Source organism: Fusarium verticillioides, chromosome 6, assembly GCF_000149555.1.
Source record: "Fusarium verticillioides 7600 chromosome 6, whole genome shotgun sequence".
Taxonomy (NCBI): domain Eukaryota; kingdom Fungi; phylum Ascomycota; class Sordariomycetes; order Hypocreales; family Nectriaceae; genus Fusarium; species Fusarium verticillioides.
The window spans coordinates 223,067-235,490 of NC_031680.1; the positions used below are offsets into that span (position 1 = coordinate 223,067).

At 49.3% G+C, this 12,424-nt stretch overlaps 5 protein-coding genes across 7 annotated transcripts; 4 read left to right on the top strand and 1 right to left on the bottom strand.

Moving 5' to 3' along the window:
* Window positions 1-481: 481 nt before the first annotated feature.
* Window positions 482-2,297, top strand: FVEG_13243 (aldehyde dehydrogenase (NAD+); the record flags this gene model as incomplete). The annotated part of the gene is made up of 6 exons (XM_018902620.1): window positions 482-543; window positions 598-649; window positions 709-719; window positions 769-1,105; window positions 1,165-1,754; window positions 1,808-2,297. 6 exons carry the CDS (start codon window positions 482-484, stop codon window positions 2,295-2,297), a joined length of 1,542 nt encoding a protein of 513 aa, XP_018761398.1.
* A 44-nt stretch (window positions 2,298-2,341) lies between these two features.
* On the bottom strand, window positions 2,342-3,783 carry FVEG_13242 (hypothetical protein; the record flags this gene model as incomplete). The annotated part of the gene is made up of 4 exons (XM_018902619.1): window positions 3,013-3,783; window positions 2,901-2,959; window positions 2,793-2,843; window positions 2,342-2,735 (listed from the first exon to the last, which is right to left on the bottom strand). Exons 1-4 carry the CDS (start codon window positions 3,715-3,717, stop codon window positions 2,342-2,344), a joined length of 1,209 nt encoding a protein of 402 aa, XP_018761397.1. The 5' UTR covers window positions 3,718-3,783.
* A 1,896-nt stretch (window positions 3,784-5,679) lies between these two features.
* On the top strand, window positions 5,680-7,400 carry FVEG_17473 (hypothetical protein; the record flags this gene model as incomplete). Its single annotated transcript, XM_018906726.1, has 2 exons — window positions 5,680-5,713; window positions 5,764-7,400. The coding sequence occupies 2 exons, from the start codon at window positions 5,680-5,682 to the stop codon at window positions 7,398-7,400; spliced, it is 1,671 nt and encodes a 556-aa protein (XP_018761396.1).
* A 337-nt stretch (window positions 7,401-7,737) lies between these two features.
* Window positions 7,738-9,999, top strand: FVEG_13241 (hypothetical protein). 3 transcript variants are annotated; one of them, XM_018902618.1, is made up of 4 exons: window positions 7,753-7,875; window positions 7,926-7,973; window positions 8,021-8,104; window positions 8,166-9,999. In XM_018902618.1, the coding sequence occupies exons 2-4, from the start codon at window positions 7,943-7,945 to the stop codon at window positions 9,845-9,847; spliced, it is 1,797 nt and encodes a 598-aa protein (XP_018761395.1). In that variant the 5' UTR covers window positions 7,753-7,875; window positions 7,926-7,942; the 3' UTR covers window positions 9,848-9,999. The 3 variants fall into 3 exon arrangements, with proteins under 3 accessions (XP_018761393.1, XP_018761395.1, XP_018761394.1); XM_018902617.1 differs by having other exon boundaries at window positions 7,773-7,864; XM_018902616.1 differs by having other exon boundaries at window positions 7,738-7,875; window positions 8,021-9,999.
* A 788-nt stretch (window positions 10,000-10,787) lies between these two features.
* On the top strand, window positions 10,788-11,836 carry FVEG_13240 (hypothetical protein; the record flags this gene model as incomplete). Its single annotated transcript, XM_018902615.1, has 1 exon — window positions 10,788-11,836. The coding sequence occupies exon 1, from the start codon at window positions 10,847-10,849 to the stop codon at window positions 11,834-11,836; it is 990 nt and encodes a 329-aa protein (XP_018761392.1). The 5' UTR covers window positions 10,788-10,846.
* Window positions 11,837-12,424: the final 588 nt, after the last annotated feature.

Sequence of the window (12,424 nt, forward strand, 5' to 3'; positions counted from 1 at the left end):
GTTTTCTCTTGGGAGTAGTCACTCAGGCAAAGATGTCGATTTCTCAATCGAATGCAATTGTAAATGCATCGTATTGAGGGTGACAAACCAAACCCTTGGTCAAGATTATGTTTTAGGAGCTGCCTCGGTCAATTCAGCGGGGTAGGTCACCAGGCGAAAGTCAAGTCGTGTCAATCATGCATCCCCCGCATTTCCATTCCTGGTCACGTTGGCGTAGTGCGAGTCAGAAATACCTACTCATCACTAACGGAACCGAGGGTGTATGTGTAAAAGTCAATAATGTGCCTCGGGACAGAGCTGTCATCTCGTAGGAATGACCCAATACGGTACAATGCTGACTGGATATTGGGAACGAGAGTTATAATTGTTTTGTCAAGCCAGAGGTGTCTAGTCAGTAGCTAGCATGACATGTTGATTACTTCTCGACCCTTCAGTTTGCAGACCTCTACCGCCACATACTCCAACCGCTACGAAGTTCAAAATGCCACTGACCTCTGAAATCAGCCTGCCAGATGGCAAAGGCTACACCCAGCCTTTAGGCCTGTATGATAGAGTTCTCTTTGTCTATGAAGTATCCCTCTAAACGAAAGTGTCAAGGTTTATCGACAACGAGTTTCGTGAAAGCATAAGCAGCAAGACCTTTGAAGTTGTAAGTTGCTTTCACAATGATTCTGGCTGCACTAGCTGATTATCGGTCCCTTTGCACAGGTGAATCCTACGTATGCTAATCAGAACCACGCAATCCCTCAATGCTAATCCCCAGAGCAGCACCGAAGAGGTCATCGCCCACGTCTCCGAAGCCGGTGCCCAAGACGTCGACTTGGCTGTGGCAGCCGCGCGACGCGCATTCAAAGGCCCATGGCGAACGACAACCCCTGAAGATCGAGGAAAGTTGCTTCGCAGAGTAGCCGATCTTATCGAAAAGAACCTCGATCTGCTGGCCAAGGTTGAGACGCTCAACAACGGCAAGGCTCAGCAGTGGGCGATCGGAGATGTCACGCACTGCGTCTCCGTGTTTAATTACTATGCTGGTTGGGCGGATAAGATGGAAGGTAAAGTGATTGACGTTGATACAGAGCGCTTCAACTTCACCAAGCGTGAGCCGGTATGTTCTCAGCATCTCGGATGAACGACTTACCTGCTGACTTGAATTGTTTCGTGTAGTTTGGCGTGTGTGGACTAATCGTCCCGTGGAATGCACCTCTTGTCCTCATGTCATGGAAAGTAGCTCCAGCTCTTGCAGCGGGCAACACAGTCGTCGCCAAGACATCAGAACTAACACCACTATCCGCCCTATTGCTAGCTGACCTTTTCAAGCAAGCGGGAGCCCCATCCGGTATCTTCAATGTCATCTCTGGCTTCGGCAACGTGGCCGGTTCTGCCCTAGCGTCTCATATGGACGTTGCAAAGATATCATTCACAGGCTCGACTACCACCGGGCGGGCTATCATGCAGGCGGCAGCTCAGTCTAACCTTAAGCCTGTGACGCTTGAGCTGGGTGGTAAGGGTCCTAATATTGTGTTCGATGATGCAGACTTTGATGCAGCGGTTGAGTGGGTTACCTTTGGCATCTTCTATAGCTCTGGGCAGGTCTGTTGCGCGGGGTCGCGCGTGTACGTTCAGGCTGGGATTTACGACAGGTTTTTGAACGCTCTCAGGGCTAGGGTAGCTCAAATGTCAGTGGGCGATCCGTTCGACATAAACACATTCCACGGACCGCAGACCTGCAAGGCTCAGTTTGATCGAATCTTGGGGTATGTTTATCTATCTCCTCTTGCATTTCCGTGTTACTGACAGTCGTCAATAGATATATCAAGAGCGGTGTGGACGATGGCGCAAAGATCGAAGCTGGTGGCTCTCGCTGGGGCGAGAAGGGCTTTTTCATCCAGCCGACAATCTTTTCCGGCGCCTCTCATGATATGAAGATCATGCGCGATGAGATCTTCGGGCCAGTATGCGTTGTCTCTAGATTTGAAACCCAGGATGAGGTAGTTCAGGCTGCAAATGCAACCTCGTATGGTCTTGCAAGCGGGGTACATACCAAGAACATCGATCGCGCTCTCAACGTGTCAAATCTTCTCGAGGCTGGCACAGTTTGGGTCAACCAGGTTCGTACCCACCGACAGAACGATTATTATATGCTGACTCTGCTTCGCGCCAAGTACAATACTATTCATCACCAGCTTCCATTTGGCGGATATAAAGAGAGTGGGATCGGTCGCGAGTTGGGGGCAGCTGTGTTGGACAGCTACACGACCATCAAGACAGTCTCTGTCCGGCTATCAGGGACACAATGACGGCTTCTATAAATTTGTATTGAATAAAAAAACCTGAGTATGTACTATTTAGGAATTTCGTCAAGCATCGCCGTCAACAGTAGCCAGTCTCGCTCTCCTTCTTCCTCGATATGACGAGCAGATTCTGGAGATACTTGAGCATCACTCGTTATCTCTTTCAGCCAGTCATCATCATCTGACCCCGCATACAATAGGTTAGAAGGCAACGGCGGTATGTAGGTCGTTACCACTGTAGACTTCATATACCACGAGTCCAGGTTCCTGTACGCTAGATTGAAGTCCTCGGAGAAACTATATATCCCCTTCGCGGGCTGATACCTGCATGTATCTCTCAGGTCGTATGCCCATCTGAATCCAATATCGCTAGCGAATTGAGCAGCGAGACTCTCGGGCGCGTAGTTGATGCCGAAAAGGATGAGGTAATCGCGTACTTCGGGCCTACATCTGTCAGAAGGACCTGATCTTGAGTGTACAGGCTGGCTGGGGATTGTTCACCATACGAAGTAATCGACCAGCCTTGAATGGTCCGTCTGGGATTGCAATGGACTGTTTGTCACTTGGTGAGGAATGGCCGATGTACGAGGGGGTTTGCCTACTGCGCACCTTGGATTCATGTAAGCAGGCGGCCTCCTGCTCGGTGGAAGTTGTGGATTGAGTTTGACCTGTTTCTCTTCTTAGCATTTAATCCTACGCTATTCTTTAGATGGGCCAGTACCATGAGCATCGACCGGATCACCCGGAGCATCGCCATCCTTTCCACTGCCCCGCTGCGCCAGAGAAACCCCTCATCGACAGTCTGCAACATCAGCCAGCCGATGTCGAACGGGTTCCTCGCCCTCGCAGCATCCCAGCCGTCCAGCACCGCCCTGATATTAATGTCGTCATCGATCTCGGGGTCCGAGAAAGCGTGCCCGCTCGCGTCGCTCTCGATGGTAACGAGCGCTTGGCTGAAGACTTGGAAGTAATCGCGCTGTTTATCGCCGCAGTTGAGATCGAGCGATGGGTATAGACGGTCGAGTGACTCTTGATGGGGGTGGCATGCTGGATTATATGTATCTGGGACGTGTCTGGAGCCCTGCACGTTACTCGGACGAGACTTAGAGTGAATGCGATCTTCCACGTAGATGGAGTTGGTTGCAAGCTTAGCGATTTGCGCCAAAGCCTGTTTCAAACTGGCGATTTCGTCGAACTGCTGTCGTAGTTGTTCAGAAAGGTTCGGCCCATTATTACTTTGGGCTTCTGTGAGTCTTGCGACACTCCTCTCGAGATGCGCGATGTATGCTTTTGTCTTTGCGCGGGATGCCTGCTGTGACATACGATCGCTCGCCCTCTTGCGTTCGCGTCTAGTGAGGTTGACATCGTTGCGCGTTGTGGTCAATGCACCGAGGGCCTGGGGAGAAGACGTGCTGTCCGTTGCCATGTCGAGGACGTTGTTGCTGCAGATGTGAAGGGGAGGGCTCTGAATTGCGGAGGTTCTGTCTGTCTGCCGCCCAATGGAGAAGCAGTTCTCTGTACCCCAGACTTCGAAGCTTCAGTGCAGGCAGAGGGTAGAGCTCTCCGTGAGTGCCGAGGACCCATAGTAGTACTAGCCCTTTTTTTGGCCAAGCTCTTATCCGGTTCGTGTAATCCGTAAAGCCCCTGGAGCAGATCCCTTTGGAATGCGGGGTACTCGGCCGAAGTTAGTGAGGAGAAGACTTCGTACCTCGCTTGGTGCAGTAATGGCAATGAGATCGTTGCCTACTCTGGTGCGTGTTGGCCTCCCAACGGCTACACAATGCTAGGCTATCGGAATACAAGACGATAACATCGTCTTGTTTGCTATTTGCCATCATCTCGATCAAGTTTCTCTATTTTTGAACTACTCTGTACAAGGCCGACCGTTCCAATTTCGTCCAAGCGTATGCATTAGCCCGGCAAGCCACCTCTTGTCCTGCCACGGCAGCTTCAAATCTGTCAACTCGGTGCTACCTCTAATCCTGTCCAACGGAGCTAGCTCAATCATAACATGTACCCCGCGTACGCCATGCATTATACCGGGGTTTGCAGAGTCGTGAACAGCCTCGGCTGAGAGAATCTCAATGCTTCATGTGATTTGAAGTCAATATTGAAAATATACATTCTTGAATAGAAACTATCTTTGATGAGATTGCTTTGTCGGTTGCGAAAGAGTCTGAAGCTTGACACGTTCTACCTACACGCGACATGACTCGGCCTGACAGAAAGCGGAATGCATCTCTGGACATCCGAGAGAAACAGGACGAAACAGCCAAAAGCCAAGGGCCCCAGAGATGTCGCTGCCAATGATATTTACTCGCATATCATGACTGACAGGCCCTGTTGTTTAGGCGCCTACGGAATCGCCTTCCGCAAAGGAACTTCCGTGAACGCAAGTCGATGTACATCAAAGAGCTAGAAAATCGATCGATTCTCAACGCAGTATTAGAGAACGAACGGAATCAACCGCTGTTGCGTGAAGCCCGAGACTTGAGAGCCCAAATGCTGCAGCTGAGGTCCATGGTCTTCAAGCTTTCCGTGTCACTGAACTCCATTGGCTTGCAGGTTGGCAAGATCTTCGATATAGACGGGCCTTACGGGAACATGCAGCGACTTTGAAGATGGCGGTGCCAACTTTCTAGAAGACGAGGACAGCAGTATCGAGGACAGATGGGAACATTTCGCGGGTTCGCAAGGTGAAGATACAAGCTCGATGAATATTGCAAATACATCGATTGAAGCTCGGATACCCGGAAGATCTCCCAATTAAGTTCAAGCTAAGAGTATATACGTCCATTTGGCGACGTCGGAATCAAGCTATGTCGATATTGTCACGCACCAGTAGACCGCGGTCTCAAATGAGGATGTCACCATGGGTTTTTTTCTCAGAAGAAAGAGAATGCAGCAACCAGAACTTTATGGAGTACTTTGAACTATTTGAGCAAGTCAATGCGCAAGTATAACCAATTGGGTCAGCAATACCAGATGAAGGAAATTGGGGTTTAAATTATTTAATCCTAAACTGTAAATAATACCCTTGGGTATATGTTTTCTCGCAGGTAATTTAAAGAATATCATAATACATTTAGTAACTTGATTAAAATATTATAATATATCTTAATGTTCAGCTTCTTTATGTACCTAGGTTAGTTAACCTTACACTGACATTCTACCACTAAACTCAATTGATATTGCAGCCATGCCGCGCCGAGGCCCCGAGGGATCAGCATTTTAAGGTAGCTAAAGCCTTACCACTACAGCCTCGGCTCTCGGACGCTGACAGCTTATTTTCGAGTCACCGGTAGCTTGACTGTTGTTAAATTAGTCGATGTACTTGCCTTCTGTTAAAGACTTGGAAATAAACCAGCTCGAGGTTCAGCCAAGCAACATGATCTACCAGTCGCAGAATCTCAAAATCTCATGTAAACTATTCTTATTTTCCCCACGCGATTGATACTGACGTTATCTACAGTCTCTCTCCAGCAGACACTTTGGTCTTGGCTTCTAGAGTCCAAGCCTTTGTCTTCTGACCGCAACGCCCCAGGCTTCACCGATGCTATCACCAAAGAGCACATCACCTTTCAGTCTCTCAAAGACTATGCGACAACCTTATCATCGGCTCTTGTTACCAGGTATAGGATTCGCCAAAATGACACTGTTATTGTATTTGCAAAAAATTCCATTTGGTATCCTGTAGCGACGCTCGCTGCCGTTCGTGTTGGAGCAGTAGCTTGCGGCGTATCGCCCGAGTACACTGTCGATGAGTTTTATTACAGTCTCAGGACTAGCAAAGCAAAAGTTATCTTCGCGACGGTTGATAACTTTGATACAGCCAGCGTTGCAGCCAAAAAGGCCGGGATTCCGCCAAACAATATCCTTTTACTTGAAGGTTCCAGACAAGGCATTACGAGCATCCAAGAGATACTCGAGAACTCAAAGGCTCTTGTTGAGGTACCTGCACTCCAAGTCGCGGATGGAAAGACAAATCGGGATGTTTGTGCTTTTCTCTGCTTCAGCAGCGGTACTACCGGTCTTCCAAAGGCAGTCATGATTTCGCACGCCAACATCATCGCTCAATGCATTCAAACCTCAGATATCACGCTCCCTAATCACAATCGAATTCTCGCAGCCTTGCCATTTCACCATATTTCGGGTATAGTACATCAGATACACCTACCCATCCACCTAAGCGCCCATGTCTATGTCTTACCCAAGTTCACCCTTGACTCACTACTCAAGACTGCCGCTGAGAATAAGATCAGAGAACTTATCATTGTTCCTCCGATATTGATCAGACTAGTACGAGAACCGGAGCTCGTGTCAAAGTACGATCTATCCCACGTTGAGCGATTCTCATCTGGCGCAGCTCCTCTGTCTCGAGAGATTTTGACTCTTCTTGAGAAGACCTTTCCTGGGACCGGTTTCAAACAGGGCTACGGTATGACTGAGTCGTGCTCGACAATCACATCGCATCCTCCTTCCAAGTATTCTTATAAGTATGCCGATCGTGTCGGCATGCTGGTTGGATCAACAGAAGCACGAGTCGTGGATATTGAAACTGGCGAGGACTGTGAAGTTGGCAAGGCAGGTGAGATTTGGGCTCGTGGACCCCAAGTGGCAATGGGCTATCTCGATAATCCCGAAGCAACCGAAAGCACATTCGGCAAGGATGGTTTCTTGCACACTGGTGATATAGGCTACTTCGATCATGAAGGGATGCTGGCCATCACTGATAGGTTGAAGGAGATAATCAAGGTCAAAGGCGTCGGAGTTGCTCCAGCAGAGCTCGAGGACCTTCTTCTCGGACATCCACACGTCGATGATGTTGCTGTATGCGGTATTCCCGATGAGCGAGCAGGTGAAAGACCCAAAGCGTTTATAGTTCTCAAAGCTTCTGAAACTTTACGGCCGGTTGAAGCTGCAAAGGAGATACTTGAGTATGTTAGGAAGGAAAAGGTGCGACACAAGTGGCTGAAAGAGATTGAGCTTGTGTCTACGATACCAAAGAGCCCGGCTGGTAAGATCTTAAGGCGCAAGCTGCAGGGTCTGGCTTCAAGTGGTAGTGTGAACGTCGTAGCGAGGGATCCTGGCGTGGCAGCTAAACTATAAGTACCTAGTCAAGGATCAGTAAATTAGAGAGTTGACTCAGTGGGTTAAATACAGTGGTGAATTGCGTATATACAGGTTCTCCTAATAATATGTGTTGTCTTGGTAGCAAAGATACGTCAGCCTTCAACACTACTGGTCTCTATCTTCATGTTGTTGATCGGCGACCAAGTCACTGAGACTGGTGCACCAATTAGTGGGCTCTAGGTTAACCAGCGGAAAGATGTATCTTATCTGCAATGGGTACGCCACAGCATTTCGTCATGCTGAAGCGGGGTTGTGGCGTTAGCCCCTTGGCTACTAACGTAACTTATCAACTATTCATACACAAGCATCCTCTACTTATTCGTTTGCATTTCCTCAAAGCCCTAGCTAGTCGTGGATTCCAATGCTCATGAATCACAACAGCAGTGCGCCATACCCGAGACGCAAGCGTTCTATAATCTCATGCCGGGAGTGTCAGCGACGTAAGCAAAAGGTACAGCGCTCGGGTTCAACAAGGCGCCGCAGATTAACGTTGCATTGTAGTGCGATCGTCGCCAGCCATGTTCTCACTGTACGAAGCGAGGCAAAGCAGTAAGCGTGTTTGTCTCCCCAGGACACGGCATTAGCTAAGGAAACAGGACGCCTGCCTCTATGCTTTGGATGCCAACCGCGCGCCCTCTGCTCCCGAGCTCCAAGATCAATCCATGAACGGCGTCTTGCAAGTATGTGCAGAACCACTTCAACCCGCATCGGACGTGGTGGCCAATGAGTTCAAACCATTAGGTTATGGCGACAATACAAAAGGAACACCGGGAGTCCTGCGTAGTCTGGGGGAGTCTGCAAGTCTTTTGCATCAAGTCCCGACCAGGCACTGTCCTGCCCCCGGTGAATACATAAGCATAATTCGAGAGCTTCCGTCTCAAAGACATATAGACATTCTGGTGCAAGACTTCTTCAGAAATGCAGCATGGCACTACGACATCGTCGACGAAGCTACCTTTATCAGTCAGCTTGCTCAATGGCGCCGCCTGACCCATGAGCAAATCAAAAGAGGACCGGCCGCTTTACCGGTCACATTCCGATCTTTCCCTGCTCTGCTATTCCAGGTTCTAGCACAAGCCCTGATTTTCCAACCCGCTCAATACAACGGGAGCCTGAATGACCTCAAGTACGCCGTCGATATGGAGCTATCAGACCGGGCGGCGGAATACAGTGATGCGGGCCGTCGACTCGCTTCATGCTTCAGAAAGAGCGAGCCCACTCTCACGGGAGTGCAGGCTGAGCTTATGCGAGCCTGTTTTGAAAAGACAACAGGGGCAGTAATCGAGGCATGGCACACGCTCGGGACTGCTATCCGCGATGCTCAAGAACTCGGTCTACATCTGATGCAACCGGAGTCTACGACATACTCGACAGTTGAGAAGCCATCCGATCGCGAACTGGGCCGCAACGTCTGGCTTGTGCTGCACCTATGGGATGCTCATATGGGTATTGTACTTGGAAGACCCATGTCGACAAGAATGAGTTCCAGCGACGTGGCCTTGCCAATGTCATCAAGGGACAGCTCTGGCAAGCAACGCCCACCGCAACCTCGCGACGTTATCTTGTGCGGCTATCACACGGCTTATAAGTTCCTACAGGACATTCATAATCTTGACAGAGTAGATGACTGGCGTGTCACAGTTGAGAAAATCCACGAACTTATTCTTACCAATATTGCGAACCTTCCCGCATGGGCAACAGCCCAAAGGTCACGCCATGGGGAACCCCCTTGGCTTTCTGCAGCCTTGGAAACAATGTTGACTAATGTCCACTTTGTCGTTTTTGCTCTACATCGACCCTTCATCTTTGCAGAGCCGAGCAGCCGCCACAAGGCCTTTGACGCGGCGATGCAGATCTTGGAGTCTCAAGGTCGTCTGTTCGACCAAACGGAGCCTCTGCAGTACAAGGCTTTTAGTTTGGTGTTCGCGACGTTTGACGCCATGGTTCTCGTTGCAGCGGTGCATATACGCTTTCCAGACGAGCAAAGGGAACAGTTTGCAGCGACTAGGAGGAACCTAGAGTTGGGTATCGAAAGACTAAAGTCTTTGCAGGCCAGGAGGAATGTCCTTGCCAATTCTGCACTCAGCATTATCGAACGGCTGTATCGAAAAGTGCTTGCGGTTGCGCATTCGGAGGAACCATTAGGCCACCACCAGGGAGGTACTGATGATAGTGGCTTTATGACAATGGAGGCAGAGACGAACTGGGACGGCATTCTACAACCCGACCTTGGGGATGTGATGGTTCCTCAACCGATGAACGAACTACTACGCAGCGGGTATTTGGCTCAGCCATTAAACACAGGTCCTTCATACCAAGCACCGTATGGGCAATATCAGTTTGGGACCGACATTATGGACACTTTTGGAAGTGATCTGATGCCGTATGGCAGCACCGACGACACATCACATGGCATGAAGTAGCCTCGCATCACGTCTCGAAACACGAATGTTTGCGGCCAAGAATAGTCCTACGTAATACAATTTGAAATGCGTCGCTGTGATGTTTCAGCTTTGCTCATGCAAAATCCTCAGCGATGTTAGAATATCCAATATATTGTCTTTTTTAGCCACGGCTCTTCTTTCGCCATTCGATTTCTCACACTTTCGATGCGAGTCTGTTGCTGCCATTGGCGGCGACCGTCAACGTCAATTGAAGAACTAGAGCTGTTTTTACTACATCCCTGAGCTGTCAAACTATGGGGGCTTGCAACGATACCGTCGGCTTTCGGTGATAGATATCGGGACTAATGAAATAAGAGGCATGAACATCTATTTTCCATGCCATCGGAAGTTTCGGACTTATCAGCTGACTAACCAAGTGCTCTCTTCTGATTCAAGTTCTCAGCCACCAGTCTCTTAGTTGGCTAGCTGCTAACTCCGAAATTTGAGATGGTAAGGTTTACGCCTCCCTGCCATATGAAAGGGATAAGTGGTTAGCTTGGAACGTTGAGAACCTCCCCGCTAGGGCTGACATTTCAAATATGTATTCTGGTGACGCAATAAGTCCGATCCGCGCGTGAAGGTGCAGAACCTCAACATGTCAGTCTGGTTTGATGATCTACCTGGATGCGCACTCGAGTCTGTGACAAGATTGTCTATCGGAAACGTGACTGGTCGTATTGCCATCGCCGAATGTGACTCCGAAAACAGTGGGACGATCTCCGAAATTAGTGGGGTGATCTCCGAAAACTGCGGGACTATCCCTGGAGCATAAGCACTACCTAGAAACGTAGCTCCCAAAGCTCCCTTCCATCAAATATTGCACATTTTGTTGGAGTATAAACCTTTGGCCCTAAAGACCGAGTATATAAGTATTCCACTTATCCTCACATGTGATAAACAAGTTCCAATTTGCTCTCCCATCAAGATCAACTTACAACTCTATTAACACTTAATCCTACTTTATTTTCACTTCATACAATGGTTTTCCACGGCCGTTACACTACAGAAAAGGTGACCTATCCATCTCATGGGGAGACCATCACCGGCATCCTGTATCTGCCCAAAGACGTGGCCAATCCCCCTGGTATCGTCGTTCTTGGCCCATACTCGTTCGTCAAGGAACAAGCCCCGCTGCAGTATGCCACGCGACTTGCCGACGAGGGCTACGCCGCCCTGATCTTCGACCCACGCACGGTCGGTGAGAGCACCGGCCAGCCACGGCGTCTAGAAAACCCCAAGATGAAGAACGAGGACGTCGTCTCCGGCCTTGACTACCTTGCCGGCAGAGGCGACGTGGATCCCAAGAGACTGTTCCTCGTCGGTGTCTGCCAAGGCGGCCCCGAGTGTCTAGACGTAGCTTCATATGATGATCGCGTCGTCGCTGTCGCTTCTGTGACGGGTTATTATCGCGATCATGAAACTGACGTCTGGATGATTTGCACTGGCTGCGTGAACATCGAGCCCGGTGTTGACGTCGGCTCACTGAAAATGCCTACACCCGAGCAAGGAGAAGCGCTATATCAGTCACGCATCGAGCGCGCTAAAAAGGCTAAAGAGCTATACGAGAAAACAGGCCAAGTCACTTACCAACCTCTGGTGGACCCCAAAGCCGCAGACCCAGATGTCGGTTCCCTCGCTGGTCTCCCGGGACCCGTCGCATGGTCCTGGTACGGCCCGTGGACTCTCAAAGGGTTTGAGAACCGCTACGCCGTCATGAGTGATTTGGATCACTTTGGGTATTCGACTGTTCCTGGGGTAGCGAAGCTGACTAAACCGGCTCTGGTGATCCATGGAGATAACTGCATGAATGCGCCCGCGGCCAAGAGGCATTTTGAGTCGATCCCGACCGATAAGAAGAAATTGATTTGGGATAACGGCGTGTCGCATTTTCAGCATTACGATCAGCCGGATGTTGTGGATAGCAACGTTGGTGAGATTGCGGCTTGGTTTGCGCAGGTCGAGGCTTAAAACGAAGAAGAGCAAAGAGCCACAGAGAATTCCAACACTGTTATTTGTCAGTTAAGCCAATAATCTATAACATAGAAGTGACACGCTGAAAAGGTGTAAGAGCTATGTATACTCTATTATAATATATTCTCACTCTTACGCCTGCTACCCTCTTAAAATGCCCTTCAGTTGCACAAAGCCCACAATTTATTTATTTTTCATACTTTTTTCTTTTATACTTATGCAGAACTGCTTACTAAACTGTCTGGTATAATCAGCCATAATTAGCTATGGGTTGACTGCGGCCTATATGGTTAAGCTTTAGGCTGCGAACACAGGTTATGAAGAACCATAATAAAGAACCCCGCCTTTGCAAAACCTGACACTTCATTCCACCAAAAGCCATGATGGAAACTGTTCCTGACCCTGATCCGGCAATCACAGAGATTCTACCTCCCGATGTTATCAGTCATATCATCTCCTATTTCTGCTCTCATTGCAGCAACGACATTGGAGATGACAACAGCGCAGCAAATGCCAGGGTCCTGTTGGCCTTGACGCAAACATGCAGGCACCTTCGCTCAATTGCAATGCCATTCCTGTTCCACA